Source organism: Phocoena sinus, chromosome 17 (assembly GCF_008692025.1).
Source record: "Phocoena sinus isolate mPhoSin1 chromosome 17, mPhoSin1.pri, whole genome shotgun sequence".
NCBI classification, from domain to species: domain Eukaryota; kingdom Metazoa; phylum Chordata; class Mammalia; order Artiodactyla; family Phocoenidae; genus Phocoena; species Phocoena sinus.
In genome coordinates this window covers 12,287,640-12,305,195 of record NC_045779.1, presented here as the reverse complement: position 1 = coordinate 12,305,195, position 17,556 = coordinate 12,287,640, and the positions used below count along the sequence as shown (strand labels likewise).

Here is a 17,556-nt window from a genome sequence, read left to right as displayed (position 1 = left end):
ATCAAATTAGAAGCTGGAAGCCCTCAATTTTTCTGACTTAACATTACCAGGATTATAGAAAGATGGTTCCATTTCTTCTTCTAGCTTCTCATGGCCCTGTCCCAGTATCTGTCACCTTCTTGGTTTCCATTAAGCAGTATTACTCTCCAAGTGGCTAGTAACCAATGTATATCTTAAGTTGTGCTTACAATATTGCTTTTCAAGTTAAGATTATCATTTTATCTTTCTTATAGCAAGTGATTTGGCTTTTTCTTTTGTATAGTAAACTTAACAATTTAAGTAAACTTAAATTTATTTTTGGTACAGTCATTAGAAAACTTAAACCAAAATCTGAAAAAGAAGTAATCTGTAAACGTTTTCCTTGAAATTGGACTTAATTGTTTTCCTTTTAAAAAGTTATTCTCAAGGCAATGCATGTACATGGTTAAAAAAAAATTTTTTTAACTACAGAAAAACACCCAGCTCCCCCATCTCAGTTGCTAAATCAACCATTTCTCTTTTGGTGGCTACCTCTATAACTTAAGTAAGATGTTTACAGGTCTCATCTCTTTTTAAAAAATTTTTTTTAAATAAATGTATTTTTTAAATTTTTGGCTGCGTTGGGTCTTCGTTGCTGCACGCGGGCTTTCTCTAGTTGCCGTGAGCGGGGGCTACTCTTCGTCGCAGGTCGCGGTGCGCAGGCTTCTCAATTGCAGTGGCTTTTCTTGTTGCGGAGCATGGGCTCTAGGCACGCGGGCTTCAGTAGTTGTGGCACGCAGGCTTAGTAGTTGTGGTGCACGGGATTAGTTGCTCCACGGCATGTGGGATCTTTCTGGACCAGGCCTCGAACCCGTGTCCTCTGCATTGGCAGGCGGATTCTTAACCACTGAGCCACTAGGGAAGCCCCTCATCTCTTGATTTATCAACTTTAGACAGTATTTGATTCCTCCATTATGAAGGCTGAGTCCCATTGCTCTTTTTAGGTTTTCTTTATAACTTTATATAATGTATTGAATAAAGTATCTGTTTATTGAGCCATCAACTTTAGACATTACCTCTTAACTCTCCATTATATAAAATGAGGAAATTAACATTTCTATACTTTATCATGTGCCTTATCTTTCCATTCTACTTCCTTTTATTAGCTATACTATTACTTCTATGTTATCAAGGTTTATATATTCAAAATATGTTCTGTAGCCATAATTGCTTTAAAGTATAGTTTGACTAAGCTAATAAACAGCTGAGGTGATCTTAAATATCAAAATGAGAAGGACTTTTTTTTTTTCTGAGACGCCGACTAGAAGTTGGAGCTTTCCCAAGGCAGATATTGTAATTTAAACAGATTTATGTTTTAAAAGATCCCACAGGTGGCCAAGTGGAGGATATACTGGATTGGGACGAGAGATCAGTTAAAGACTTGCTGTAACCAGATAAGAGATGAAAGATGGGAGCTTGAACTGATCCACTGGCAGTGGGGATGGAGCGAAGAGGATAATGGAGAGTAAAAGAGTCAATCCAGACTCTCAGGTTGTGATGTGAGAGGCTAGATGGTGGTGCTACTAAATTGGAATTGGATGCAGGAGTAATTACACATTGGTGGGTAGGAAGTGAATCCCATTTTTGGATGTGTTGAATTTTGGGTGTTTAGTGCTTCCAGATGGAGAGAGATGGAGTTCAGGAGAGGGGTGGGGATTGGAAGTAAAGATCTGTGAATCATAGGATATGACTGAAATCACAGGAGTGGATGAAGTGTAAAGTGAGAAGAGCGCTAAAGATGCAATTTGGGGGAATGCCAACTTTTAAGGAGCAGGCAGAACAGAGACTAGTGGAGGAGTCTGAGGGATGGAAATCATGGAGGTGATGTCACAGAAAACAAGGGATGGAAGTTTCAAACAAAAGGGAGTAATGATGTCAAATGCTGTAGAAAGTTCAGGCGAAATTGATTTCCTTCTTCAAGTGTCCATTGGTTTTATAGCCACAATTTCAATGGCATGATGGTGGTAAAGGTTAGATTGTGAAAGGACTGAAGACTAATTGGATAGTGAAGTCAAGACAACTTTTAAGAAGTTTGAGCCAAAAAAAAAAAGTTTGACTGAAAGGGAAGAACAGAATACTGCAGATACAGGGTTAAGGGAAGGATGGGTGGATTTTAGATAATTTTAGATAATATTTAGATCAATATTTTCAACCTTACTGGAGCCAATATCCCCTTTTTATAGCAATATATTCTAGTCCCTATACTCTACTAAAATAAAATACATAGATAACTTATAATTTTTTTAAAGAAAATTTAATGCTCTACCTATAATATGAGGAGAAACAGAAGAGATTTATAATAAAACCCCTCTCAAGCACAACTAATCCAACTGATACATACGTAGACTCACCATGAACTCAATAGCTACAAATACAGATATCAGTGGGCTGTATTAGCAACTTACAATCTTGAGTGTCTTAATACCTTCAGTGGTGTGATTTTCTAAAATAGGTAAACAACTCTTGCTTAAGTCTGAATAAAATAAAATACAATCTTCCCCCGGTTTATATAGTACTTGTGTTTCTGGAAGTATTCAGTGTATTTCAAAACAGTAAAAAATCCCCCAATACTTGTGTACTTCTGTTTATAAGTAAAAAGGAGTTGGTTCTAGGCTAAAATAATTATCACCAGGCTTTTCACTTACTGTCTGGTTGAACTTTGAATGGAACTCAACATAATTCTTCCTTGTGTAGGAGTCTCAGGCACTGCGAGAGTCTTATGTTCCTAGGCCTGGCACTCTAAATGGCAGTAAGGACCTTCAATAACCAGAAATTCCCCTAAAATTTCCCAAATTCACTGTTCCCTTTGGGACTGCCTGGATGTGCTAGACCAGAGGAGAAGAGGAGGCTGAAATAAAGCCAAGATAGATTATTGTCCCTGATACAGTGGGAGGCGATAAAATTGAGAGTAGAGGTAGAAAATTTAGGATTTAAGAGGACAAGCACACACATTCATATCTTGGCAGATGTCATGTTTCCCACAGATCAGTGATAGCTCTGCCTTAAGGATTTTGTGATATGCCGGTAAATTCTCTCTCTTTTTCAATGCCCTGAGTACCCTCTCCCTTAACTTGGAGTTCCTATCCTTTGTTTAAAGCCTTCAGCTAGTAGGCTCATTTGCTGTAAGGGCTAAATTTTGAACACGATGAAAGATTTCTTTTTTGAAGAGAAAGCACTATTTTTATTATGATAGGCCAAAAGTGTTGAAAATTTCAGAGAAGATATATTAGTTTCCTCTTCCTATTATTGTATTACTGCTGCTGTAACAAATTACCACAAATTTAGTGGCTTAAAACAACACAAAGGGGACTTCCCTGGTGGCGCAGTGGTTAAGAATCCACGTGCCATTGTGGGGAACACGGGTTCGATCCCTGGTCCGGGAAGATCCCACGTCGTGGAGCAACTAAGCCCGTGCGCCAGAAGTACTGAGCCTGTGCTCTAGAGCCCGCGAACCGTAACTGCTGAAGCCCGCGCGCCTAGAGCCCGTGCTCCGCAACAAGAGAAGCCACCGCGATGAGAAGCCCGTGCACCACAAGGACGAGTAGCCCCCACTCGCCGCAACTAGAGAAAGCCCGCGCGCAGCAACGAAGACCCAATGCAGCCAAAAATAAATACAATTTAAAAAAATACAAAGTTATTATTCTAAGGTTCTGGATGTCAGAAGTGCAAACGGGATGTCCTTGAACTAAGGTCAAGGTGTCAGCAGGGCTGTGTTCCTTTCTGGAGGCTCTAGGGGAGAATCGGTTTCCTTGACTTTCTAGTTCCTAAAGGCTGCCTGCATTCCTTGGCCCATGACCCCTTCCTTCATTTTCAAAGCTAACATCATAGCATCTTCAATCTCCTCAGACTCTTCTGCTTCCATCTTCCACTCTTAAGGACCCTTGTGATTACATCGGGTCCACCTAGATATTCCAAACTCCCCTTGTCAAGATCCTTATTTAATCACATCTACAAAGTTCCTTTTGCCATTAAGGTAATATATTCACAGGTTCTGGGGATTAGGATGTGGACATATTTGGGGTGCCATTATTCTATCTACCAGAAAAGGGTAGAGCAAGGAATATTGGGTTGAAACTGGGACACTTTAAAACATTTTTTTTTCTCTTACAGTATTTTTTTTTTCTTGCAGTTCAACCACCCTTACTTTTGCCTTTAAAAGCCAACCTAAGAATTCTATAGCTGCTTACGTTAGTACGGTTTCTATTTATAATTCCCATCAAATTTAAAATAGCACCCTAAATGTACAGATTAGCAAAATATATTGGTGGTGGGGAGACAGATGTTGGACCATACATTTATGTATTCAAAGTAGCATTCTAAACCTGATTTTGGTTTTCGTATCAAATACATAATATATGGTTTCATTATTCTGCCAAGGTGTATTTATTTAGCATTATCAATATTGGGACAAGTTTTACACACCATACTTGTGCTATTTCCTTGTGCCCAATTTTCCTCATTTATAAAGTGGAGGAAAGTAACGGTACCTATCTCATAGGGTTGTTACAATTATAGAAGTTGTGGCTATTACCAAAGACTAATGCATGCAAAGCACCTAGAAGGGCCTAGTAGTGTAACAGCCATTTAATGGCATTGTCTTAATATTACACTATATTTATTGGCTATATAATTGTTTTTTCCTGCTGATGAACCATTTAAACTAGCCTCAAAATGTGAATGCTTCCAAACTGGGGTTCTAATGGAATACACTACTATAAGCACTCAAGCACATCTTTTCTGCTTGTATTGAATTATATTTTAAATTTTTGTCAAAGGCTGTGCACACATTTACGGCTTTTGCTTGGTATTGCTTTCCAAAAGGATTATACCAGTTTCAATACTAACATCAAGGAATTATTCAAACTTTGTTGGCAGGATTTAGAAAAATTTTGCTACCTTAGTAGTCATAAAATCGTGTTTCAAATCTGGTTTAATTTGTACTTGTTGCATCCCTGTAAGCATAAATATTTACTTAATGCATTTATTTATATTTTTCCATTCATTCTACAGTTATATTTATTGAGCATCTGGGTGTGTCACTATTCTAGGGACTGAGGATCTAACAATAAATAGAACAGACAAAAATCTACTTATGGGAATGGTTGATACAGCTCTATGAAAACTATAGTCTATTAGGTACTATATTAAACCAGCATAAGCTTTTCAAACTAAGTTAGCAAACCTCTGGAGTATTTGGCCTTTGCAGGAGGATAAGAGGCTGGTGCAGCCATGTGAAGGATGAGCATGGTGAACCTTCTGCTCATTTATTTAATAACAATGAGGCGATTTATTTAAAGATTTGGAGTAAGAAAATAAATAATTTAAAAACTCATTTTTAAATATAAAAAATGAGTTTTCAAAGAAATTTCCAGCACTTGCCCCCAACCCCTGTCTCCCCTTGGTTTTCCCCCCTATACCTCTGTGGAAAGACTTGAGAAGCATTAACAGACTATTCAAAACTAACTCTTGGGGGCTGAGGAGTAAATGCATGACAAAGTTCCTTTGTTTTCAGCTTCTGGTGATTACAAATAAAGCCACTGTAAACATCTGTTTTCCAAAGTGGCTGTTTCAGCTGCATTCCTACCGGCAGTGTATGAAAAGTTATACTTGCTCAGCATCTTCATCTTCGCCAACACTTTTTACAGTCCCCCTCCCCCCATTCTAATAGCTGTGTAGTAGTACCTCATTGTGGTTTTACTTTGCATTTCTCTAATGATTAATGATGTGGAGCATCTTTTCATGCTACTTATCTTTTTCGGTGAAGTGTCTGCTCTAATCTTTTGCCCTTTTTATTGCTTCTTTTTTTTCCTCATTATTGAGTTTTGAGATTTCTTTATATACTCTGAATTAAAATTCTTTATTAAATATATTTTGATTAAAAAAACACAAGTCACAGGTTATATTTGAGTATGTGTATTCAAATGACTGTGAACCACTTTAATTCCACACTTTGTTTTTTTTTGTAACTAAATGAATTTGCGATGTTATCTTTCTGAGGAATTATGTTTTTCTCTATCTCTAAAATGAGAGGGACTTAGTTTGCTGTCAAAATCTAAAACAACTCTCTTCAAGCTCTAAAAACGTATTCTGTATACCTTTTAGACTACAGCCTAAAATATAGTAGAAACTCTGCTTCCTGTTAGGATGTAAATAAGCGGAGTGATGTGTGACCCAAGAGTAAAGAAAACACTGTTTTCAAACGACATTACTTTCTAAATTAGTTTTTTTTTTAAAGTTAACTAGCAACACAGCAAGGAATGATTTGAAAGAAAAGCTGTTTTACCTTCCCAGAACCCATACCTTGAGAAAAAGGAACTATAAAAAGGCAGGTGTTTTAAGTTTTAAAAGTAGTGCATGCAAGCTCCTCTTAATTCACATTTGCACCTGCATCTCTTATTTGCAAAAATTGATGCGTAAACTTTCAAAATAGCAAAATGTAAGTTTGTTACAATATTAACCTGTGGTTTCGTGCTCCATGCAGTAGAGCATGTTACCTTGCAAATTTGTGTCCTTTACCATTTCTAATCCTTACTGTAGTTAATCTATTCTAATGCTACTTGAACTGAGCAGTTTGTAGTTATTAGACTTGAAACCTCTAGAGTAGTTTTAACTGCCAGAAGCTCCTCCAGTGCAGTTGCCCCGTCCTCCTGTCTCTCCTGAGAAGGAAGGTCACCTTCTACTGTTGACGACCGTACTCATTCATCTGGGCGAAACTCCCAGTCCGCTCCGGTCTTCCTGCACTCTTCTCCCGGATCAGGGCTCCTTCACCGCGCACAGCAGCTACTTCCCGTAGAGCCGGGGAGATTAAGCACTTTGGAGACCAGCCGCCGACCCGGATTATTTCCCTTTTCAGTTCCAAGCACGTGTTCAGCTAAAAACTTTTTCTCCTGTCACACTCCTGCTCATTCTTGATATTCGGTTTCCTGCTACGGTCTTCGCTAGTTCAGCAGCTACAATGTTTGGCAAAAATAGCTCGCAGTTTTGCTTAAACAATAACGGCCGCGCAAATTTTATGGTTAGATTTGTCTCAAGTCCGAAGACCGTGCCTCCTAACTAGTGAGGAGGGATGCACCCGAGGACTGAAGAGCTGAGGCCGAGAGAAGGCTGCGGGGACATGCCCTGGCAGGACAGCTCAACCCTCAGGGACACCGTCCGCTCACCCCGGGAAGTTTGGGCTCCCGCCGCCGCTTCCGGACACGCCTCTCCGCGAGCCTGGAACTCGCTTTCCCAGCAGGCCCCGCGCTGCCCTCGGCGTCCCGCCCCCTCGGGTGCGGCGTTCTGCGCGCTCCGGGTCCTGTCACTGCTGGACCCGCGAGCCTGGCCTGCGGCCCCACCCCCTGGCTCCCAGCTCCTTCCCCGACTCCCGCGGGTTCCAGTCCCGACTTCCAGCTCCCCAGCCCCCGCCCGCAGTCGCGCGCGCTCTCCCCGCCCCGCCCTCGTCCCCCCGCGTGCGGCCGCCACAGCCAATAAGATTAGGGGCCGCGTGCGCAGATTCAAACGGCGGCTCTTGAGGGAGGCTGGGCGCGAGATTCGGCGGTGCGGACAAAACCCTGCAGGAGGCTGTGATCCCTGCCGGGCTGTTCGCTGCGGGGAGAGGGCGGGGGTCGGCGCCCGCGGCGGAGCCGCGCTGGGACAGCGGCGAGGAGGCTGAGAGGTGGCGGGAGGGGCCGGCGGAGGGCGGGAGTGCGCCTGCTGACATGTTGGGGGCATCCGTGACCGGGCCGGGCCGGGGCTAGGAGCGGCGCTACGGACCGGGGGCGGGTCGCGGTCCGCGCCTCAGTCCTTCTGTCCTGCGCTGCCGGGGACGTGCGTTTCGCACTCGGTCGCCGCGGAGAGGGACCTCGGAGAGGGAAGCGGAGGGAGGGTCGGGGAGAAGGAGCGTTAGCCTGAGGCTGGAGGAGGCTGAACTGCGTCCCCGCCCAGCCCGCGCCTATGCGGTACTTGAAGGATGGCGAAGAGGTCGCGCAGGTGGGTGACATCCCTTTCGCCCGGGCCCATCGGCACAGTGTCGGCTCAGATTCCCTTTCCTTTCCCGCTGCTTCTGCACCAGGCCCTCCCCAGCCGGGGCAGAGGTTTTCTTCCCGCTGCTCCACAGCCGCTTCGGCCCGCTGGCCTCAGCGCAGCCGTGACGTGTGGAGTTGGGAACCAGTGTGTTTCAGACTCAGAAAGTGACTAACAGATGCCCAGGTTGCTCTTTTGAGTCGACTTTCCCCACAGCGCACATCCAGACCCCCAAACGCTCACAGCCACTTCTTGGTGGGAGTTGACAGGTAAGTCTGTGCGCTTTCAGGGAATACGCTCCGCAGATGAAAGTGGAAGTGTCCTGCCTGGACGACCTGAAAATGGTGTTCAGAGGGCCGCTTTTTCTCTGAATGACTGGGCCAGTTAAAAATAGGAACTTTGTGATAAACCTGGGTGGGGACCCCTCTGCCGTCTTTGCTCCCTTGAAAGGTGTGGAAGTCCTCTGAGGAATAGCTGAGGAGAAAGGACCTTTTTTGATGTTTACTGTAATTACCATACCCATGTTCTCAGCTTTATGTATGTATTTTTAATATCTTCTACTGGGAAGATGCCACACTGTTACCACCAGTAGCTTGATCTTAAAATAAAACAATGTGTTTGAGTCACTTAATATTTTGTGTGTCTGTTGGGCTCTGACTGTGCCTAAGTGTTGCAACAAGGTAGGGCATGTTTTTTTGGAAAACTTGCTAGGATGAATTTACGCTTCTCATTTTTATTTATGTCATTATAGTAGCTACTCCTAAATTGTGTGTAGGAATTATTTAGATGACAAAAAACTACAGTATCTTTTAGCTGTCAGTATTATTAAATAAACATGAAAAGATGTTTGACAGGATTTCCAAATGGCTTTATGTATCTAGATCCACAGCCTCAAAGTCTCAACTGGAGGTGTATTTCCCAAGTTGAAATTTAGTACTAGCTTCATTCACTGCAGATTACTGTTAAAAATTGGCAATAAGTACACATAGTGTTTGTTGCTCTTCATTTATTAAGTATCTGCTGCATGTAAGGTATCTTTTGCAGAAATCAGCATAGAATGTAGTTAAGTCTTTGTTAGATTATTACTTTGTAGCAACTACAGAATAGATCAAACTCTTGAGGTGGAACAAATGTACACACACACACACACATTCTCTAGAAGAGGCTTTTCAACCTAGGCACTTGATATTTTGGATCAGATAATTCTTTGTATTGGGAAGGCGGGGTGGGAGGGGTACTGTCCTGTGCTTTGTAGAATGTCTAGCGGCATCCCTGGCCTCTACCTGGTGGATGCCAGTAACACCCCACTTCCCCCAGGTGTGATGACCAAAAATGTCTCCAGACATTACCAAATGTCTGTTGGGGGCCAGAATCACCCAGGTGAGAATTATTACTATAGAACATCAAGGACCTGACTGACTTCTCAGTCTTCAGAAAAGATAGATATTAAAATCTCCTGTAACTATAATTACTGAGGTATTGATTTAGGCCTTTTCTTTTGAATTTTTAAATATACGTTCATTAAGCAAGGTGACAAGTGGATATTGTCAAGTCAATAACAGGAGTTAGTTTATATTCAATGTGTGGCATTATCTACTTATCAGTATTGATGTTAATCTTATTTGAAACAGTTTCTTGGCTAATTCTGTCATTAGCAGTTAGTTATGGTTAGACATGGATGCTTGAATGTCAGAACCCTGCCTTCTCCAGTTAGTTTTTCTGTCCATAATTTGCATATGCTTCATAATAATAGGCTAAGAAAGAAGTGATTTAATGATTAATTTGCCTGTATAAGTTGTTTTATTGACAATACTGTGAGCTTTGAGATCTAAACATTAATTGCACTGTTGACTTTTATTCCTGTCAGCTGTATAAATTAATTGAAATGTATTACAGAATGATTGAAAGAGTCATAAGTCTGGAGTAAAATGTGATGGGGTGAAGCTACACTCCCTATGGGAGTATACAGGTAGAAGATGTGATGAGGAATTATCATCTGTGAATGGTGTATTTCTTAGGGTCTTCATACTTGAACGTGTTTTGTGCTCTAAATGATATTTCTTGTATAGGTAAATATGACTTATTTATCTTAGAAAATAATAGGATGTGAAATGTTTTGAAGGATAAATAATCTATTGGGCAAAGTCTAGTCTCATGCCTTTAACTAAATATCTTAATAATAAATATGAACCTAATTTATAGTTGAATGAAAAAGGACATAATTCAGTCACTTTAAAATCTCCACTATAGGGCTTCCCTGGTGGCGCAGTGGTTGAGAGTCCGCCTGCCGATGCAGGGGACGCGGGTTCGTGCCCCGGTCTGGGAGGATCCCACATGCCGCGGAGCGGCTGGGCCCGTGGGCCATGGCCGCTGGGCCTGCGCGTCCGGAGCCTGTCCTCCGCAACGGGAGAGGCCACAACAGTGAGAGGCCCGCGTAACGCATAAAAAAAAAAAAAATCTCCACTATACAACCATTTAAGTATTTGATTGAAAACTATACTCGCTGTATAAAAGTTTTGCATAAAACTACAGGCATAAATCCTGTAATAACCTCTCCTGTATGATCTGAAAAAAAAAAGGAGTAAAAAATGTTACCTCAGGTTTAAACAACTAAAGGATGTTAGCTCTTTTGATCTTTAAGATAGCTATAGTATCTCTGATCTGGATTTACATAAAGGAAAAGGTTTATTTGGTGTTGTGACTTTAAATAGTTTTTAGATCCCACTGGGGGTTTTTTTTTTTTTTTTTTTTTTTTTTTTTTTTAGGGTACGAGGGCCTCTCACTGTTGTGGCCTCTCCCGTTGCGGAGCACAGGCTCCGGACGCGCAGGCTCAGCGGCCATGGCTCACGGGCCCAGCCGCTCCGCGGCATGTGGGATCTTCCCGGACCGGGGCACGAACCTGCGTCCCCTGCATCGGCAGGCGGACTCCTAATCACTGCGCCACCAGGGAAGCCCCCACTGGGGGTTTTAATGACATAATTTACAGGCAATACTAAAATTGGTATATCTGTTATTAACATGTATTTGATTTTTAACCATATTTATGTATTAAGTAATTAATTTTAGGTTTTAAACGCCAGTTCTACTCTTAAAAATAAGCTTTAAAAAGTGTCATTTAGACGCTAGAAGGCCTGTTTAAGTAGGAACAGATTCAGGTATTTACAGTTGAGATGACTGGTGACTATACTAAACTGGAAAGACAAAAGCCAGCTCTTTAGGTATGTGGTATGTGTGTTGTAGGAAGCAATTTTATTGTGTTGTTTCTAGTGAGATGGGTGTTGTGGGTGAAGAATACTGAAATAGGAGAACTGATTTTTAAATCAACTTTGTAATTAGCAATATTGTTTGGGGAAAGCAAGTAAACTCTATAGCCCTGCTTTTTGTCTGTTAATATAAGGGGTTTGGATTTTGTGGTCTATAAGGTACCATCTAGCTTTAATATAGTTCCTATTTTGAACTCTTTTTGTAATCATCTTTCCTCATTTAAAAATATACACACACTGATGGAATAAAATAGAAATGTTCTCGCATTGTTTTTGTTTATGGATAGCTAGGTAGAAATCCCTTCAGTATTTATTTCATTATTGCTATTAATGGTCAAATAAAGTCGAATTTGTCTTACTATAATGATGCTAATTTGCAGATTTGGGAATAAAATATTCATGTATGCAGTACATCGTATTAACCACTGGGTGGCCTGATTTCACTTTATTGACTCAAACTGGTAAATTTTCATCCCTTGAATTCGACTGAACTTAAAAAAAATTCACAGTTATTCTGTCAAGACAGTATAATAAAGATGTATTTTTTGATTATGATAAAAATATTCAGACTTGATGCAGTTTGATTTAAAATATTATCAAGTTGAAGTGATTTTACTGGAGCAAATTTTATAGAACTACTGATATTTCTCTAATTCAAATCAGTTTCTATTCAAATAAAAATAAATTTTAAAAAATTTCAAATTCTTCCTTTGGCACACCACGTTTTACTCTTTTTTAGGTGGAATAATTGATGTCCTTTAAAATTGAACTTCTCTCGAATGTTTTATCTTAATATTCCCAAGTGTGAATAGTTTGTGTATTATTTCACAGGGAAAGTTATGACTATCACATCCTATTAGCTTACACCCCAGTGTAGAATTACTCTTAACCATTTTCCTGGCCTAATGAGTCATAGTATTTTTGTGTGTGTGCATATGCTCTTCATTTTGCAGTTTCATAATCACCCTAATCACTTTGTTCATTCATAATCTACAAAAGTTTTTGAATATGGTACTTAGGTTATGCATTAGACAGTTACAGAATAAATATTTTATTTGACTTAAAAAATAAAACTGGCAGAATGATTCTGGAAACCAAGTCTTGAATGGAGATTCAAAGACCAAATTCCTCTTCGGTTTTTGCTTTGTGACTGGAGAAATAATTTCACCTATTTTTACTGTCTTCTAGATTAGTCACCCTAGGCTAAAAATGGTTTATCTATTTACAGATAGATAGTAGGAAGTTGATTTTATTTAACTATTAGATATTACCAGCATTGATAGCTACAATACAGAAATACTAAAGAATGAAGTAGAAAGCAGAAAAATAAAGCAAATAAAACAACAAATAAAGAAAATGAAATAATGATTTGTTTTGATGGTGTCTAACCATTTTTAAGCAATGGGACTTTTTCATTGTTAAATGGTGAAAGTAGAATATTGGTGAAGTTATTTGTGGGGTTTTATCTCTTCCCGTTTTTATTCGCAAATTGTAGGCATTCTCACTCTCAACCACTGCGCCACCAGGGAAGCCCCTCAGGCAGCTTTATGTTTTAGCTACTGATGAGTTTCTAGGATCTTCTTTTGTGACGCTTACTTGAAAGTTTTATCATCCTTTCAACAATTACTTAAATAATATAGAAATAACTTAATGCTAAAACTAAGAGGTAGATAGATTCTAGGGAAGTCCCAGTGGTAGAGAGATGGATTCTAAGAATTCTACTTTAATCCTCCCTCACACTCAACCACTCAAAAAACCCAGCTTCCTGAACATGATGGCCATACTGATGCAAGACAGAGAATGAAACCTCTTGTAGAAATAGAAATTTCTCACAAATCAAGTATGTGGTTAAAAAATAAGGCAGGTTTTTAAAGTTAAAATGAACACATTTTCAGGAATATTACTCCTTGGAAACTAGTCTTTTGACCAAAATAACATTTTTGGATTCATATCTTTAACTTAACATATTTTGATAAGAATACTGATAAGGTGAATTTTGTACAGATTAGATGTGATGTAAATATTTTTGTGAATACTCAAAATTTATATGGGTGAGTCCCCAAATTAGAAATTGTTTTCAAATAACCTAATTTTTAAAATAACCTCAAACATGCTGTTATGGAAGGTGTTGGGGTCTGAGGGGAGGGAAGAAGAGATGGGAACCTGTAAAAAGCATTACTGAGGGCTGTTTGGGATGACAGGAAGTGATAATGTTGCAGGGGACAGTTCTAGGAAAGGTTAGGCAATATTAGTAGACACCGCAAAGAACCCCTTCTGTACTGAATTTTTTTTTATGTTTGTTTCAGCAGGTTATGCTTAAAATTCTACCACTTGGAGGTGCATTTGGATTTTGAAAGTTCTTTTTAATAAATGGGAATGCTTTTTATCTCCTCTTAGAGGTATTTGCATTTGTTAAAAAAAGTTTTCTTTCTCATGTCAACTTGAGATCAGCTGTATTAAGGGAGGTAAAAGTTTTGATTGGGTTGGGAAGGAGTGAGGTAATTTTGGAATACAGAATACTTGGAGGAGGTGAAAGAGTAAGTGAGAACATTCAGTAATTTTACAAATGTTTGAATGGCAGGTACTGTGCTTGATGAAGAGAGGTGAACATATTAGACATGGTCTTTGTACTCCTGAGTTTACAATTTGGTTGGGAAGGTCGACAAGTGTGATAGCATTGAGAAGGATGGGTGAGTTCCATGAGTGCGTACAGTGGACAGCAAGCTTCAGTATGGTGTTTTATCTGGTTTACTAGCCTTCTTAGAAATTTATGAAGTCATTGGATCCTGAACCATCTCCAATTTAACAGTTTAATCGTGGCTAATCAAGTGATATTTCTGATAGCTGAAGATGGCTGCAAATAACAGGTATTTAATTAAACCTGTGCTTTTATTTTCAGCATAGATTAACAAAATCATATATGGAAATAGGACTGGCAGATTATTAAAATAGACATTGGCTTTAGGGGAGAAAGTATTGGAATACAGAAGTACATTAAACTAAAGAAGCAGTTAGGTGCCATAGGTAGGTGGGTGGGGGATTTTGGTGTCTTGTTTGGTCGGATAAGAATAATTTTGGTCCTAATGGAATTGACAAATCAAGGGAAATTAGAAGTTCTGCAAAGGATCTGTAAACAGTATATATTAAATCTAGGCCTTCATTTTCCACAGTGTCTGGTACTTAGAAACGTTAAGTAAATATTAGCTCATGTTATTTTCAGATGCTCATACTTTATTCAGTCCATTGACTACTCAAAATCCTCTAATTCAGTTTATCATAAAGACCTGCCCTCTTTTCTGGGGTTTTGTGCTCTCATGGCTTTAACTGTTCGGTATGTGCTGGTGATTGCCAAAACTGTATGTCTACCCTAAACCTGTTACCTGAGCAGAAGATCCATGTGCCCAGTTGTCTTCTAGATTGGCTCTGCCTAGTAGGAGAGCCACTAGTCACATGTGGCTGTTGAGCTCTTGATGTGTGGCTAGTCGGAATTGCTATGTACTTCTAATTTTATTTTATTAAAAATTTAATTTAATTTTTATTTTTCGGATTAGCTCTGTCTGTAGCTAGGAATTCACTTTGTTGCTCCTGGGCTCTTTCTATCAGCTTCATCTTCTTGTTTTTTTTTCCTCTTTCTCTTTTGCCTTTGGCACTCTCTTCCCTCCTGGACAATGCCACACCAGATTTTGAAGACTTAAGTAAGAAGAAAAGAATGTAAAAGATTTTGTGATTATGTTGATTGCATGTTGAATTGACAATTAAAAAATATATTGGGTTAAATATTATTTATTATTAAAATTAATTTCACCTGTTTCTATTTTTTTAAATGTGGCCACTAAGAAATTACATATGTGGCTTGCATTACATTTCTATCGGACAGTGCTGTTCTGGATATATCCAGTATCCACCTGTATATTTCTCAAGTGCCTTGAAATCAGTCCAAATTGCTTACTCTCCTCATTCCCTTCTACCTTCCAAAGTTCTGTTTCTCCTTCTATTCCGTATCTCAGTGGATAGCTCTATTTATGCTCCCAAAGCCAGAAATTTTGGAGTCGTCCTTGAATCTTCCTCCCATGTCTCTCAGATTCATCAGTTGAAAAATCCTTTTGTTTCTACCTTTTTCATATCTCAGTTTTATGTGCTTCTTTCTGTAACTACTATCACGACCTTAGTTGGTTTATTCTTTTATGGTTTCTTGATTTTTGTCACATTTAGATTTCTTCTACTCAAGGATGTAAAAAATAGAATTCAACCCTATTATAGTACTATTATGTTTTCATTTTTTTAAGTGTAAAATATTTGGTTCATCTGAAGTTTTTATTTTAAAGTAAGACTTTAGCTTTATTTTTTTGAGATAGCTACCCAGTGTCTTACTCTTCATTGAAAAGTCCATCTTTACCCCACTGATTGATATGTTACAATTTACCAAATTCCCATACGGGTTTTGTGTTTTTCCTGAATGTTCTATTCTGTTCCATTGATTTGAGTATCTGCACATGTGTCAGTACCATTCTGTTTTATTTATTGTTTCTCTACAGTATATTCTGATATTGGGTAGTGCTAATTCTCTCTCCTTTTTTAGAACTTTTTTGGCTATTACTGCCTGTTTATTTTTCCATGTGAACTGTAGAATCAACTTGTCTAAGTTCCTCTGAAAATCTATTCATATTTTTATTCATTTAATCTAAATTTATGAATTAATTTACAGAGAATGGACATCTATAATATTGTTTTCCTTTCCAAGAATGTGCTCTGAATGTTTTTTCATTTGTTCTTCTGTGTCTCATAATAGTGTTTCATTGTTTACTATAACTTGATCTGTATACTCAAATTATTTCTACATATTTTAACTTTTTTTGTTGGTGTTGTAAATGGCTCATTTCTTCCATTGTGTCTTTTAACTGACTTTGTTTTGTATTTTACCATTATCGTTGCCAGGCCCTAATAATTTCTTACTTGGGGTATTGTGAAAGATTACCAACTGATCTTCCTTCCTCCATCTCTCCATATTCCTGCCAGCGACTTTTGCTGAAACACAAGATACTGGTCTTTTACTCCCTTACTTAAATTCCTTTAACTCTTTAGGTTAAAGGTCAAATAAAGAATAAAGGTCAAACTCCTTAGCATGACATAAAGGTTATCACTTGGCCTCTGCTGACATATCTAGCTTCATTCCTGTGTGTCAGTAAGAACTACAGCTCCTCTCCATTGTATGACTCTTAATTTTTTTTATACTTTGAATAATCTCGTTGGACATATGTCTGCTAGTCTGAGTGGCTTCTTTTCGTCGTAACTGTGTATTCAGATTCAGTGATTGAATTCACATCTTTAAATAAAATTCTTTTTTTTTTTGCGGTACGCAGGCCTCTCACTGCTGTGGCCTCTCCTGTTGCGGAGCACAGGCTCCGGACGCGCAGGCTCAGCGGCCATGGCTCACGGGCCCAGTCGCTCCGCGGCATGTGGGATCTTCCCGGACCGGGGCACAAACCCGTGTTCCCTGCATGGGCAGGTGGACTTTCAACCACTGCGTCACCAGGGAAGCCCTAAGTAAAATTCTTGATTTCACAATTGTGTTCTTTTCAGTGAGGATGAGGATGATGACCTTCAGTATGCTGATCATGATTATGAAGTCCCGCAACAAAAAGTGTTGAAGAAACTCTGGAATAGAGTAAAATGGACAAGAGATGAGGTAATTATGTGATAAGGCTTACTAATTCCATGCTCGTATTTAATGATTAATAATATATATTAAAGATATTTAGAAACAAAACATGAGAAAAGTTATCCATCAACTAACTTGCACATTATTTTTCTTCAACCATACATGAATAGCGGGTTGATATTGAGACTGACAGAATCAGTTTAGTAAATGGGAGAACTTGTGTTATAATGGCTTCAGTCCTTCTAAAAATGGCCACCAGATATGACATGGAAGAATTGGAGAGTATCTATATTCAGGAATAGGGTGAGGGAGAACTTTCTAATTTTTCATACCTGTTTTAATAGGATGATAAGTTAAAGAAGTTGGTTGAACAACATGGAACTGATGATTGGACTCTAATTGCTAGTCATCTTCAAGTAAGTGAAACATTATCCTTTATTGCTGACATGAATGATTTAGGCCATGGGGTTACATTTGCTATTTTTCAGAAATGTGTCTACATTATTTTAGATTTAGATTTCCTTCCTAAAAACATCTCTTTTGTTCCGATCTTCCTACAGTTGGAAGCTTTTAAAGTCTGATTTTCTAGTAATTAGTTTATCCAGGGATCTAAAA

General features: G+C 39.2%; 1 protein-coding gene across 5 annotated transcripts in view; it reads left to right on the top strand.

Moving 5' to 3' along the window:
• Positions 1–7,595: 7,595 nt before the first annotated feature.
• The window catches only part of MYBL1 (MYB proto-oncogene like 1), a 34,627-nt gene continuing 24,666 nt past the window's right edge, over positions 7,596–17,556 (top strand). For 2 of the 5 annotated variants that reach the window (XM_032610483.1, XM_032610480.1), the window contains exons 1-3: positions 7,596–7,986; positions 16,863–16,968; positions 17,286–17,357. In XM_032610483.1, the coding sequence (XP_032466374.1) occupies positions 7,967–7,986; positions 16,863–16,968; positions 17,286–17,357 (198 nt within the window). In that variant the 5' untranslated portion in view covers positions 7,596–7,966. The remainder of the gene's footprint in view (positions 7,987–16,862; positions 16,969–17,285; positions 17,358–17,556) is intronic. The other 3 variants (XM_032610484.1, XM_032610482.1, XM_032610481.1) reach the window with 3 other exon arrangements.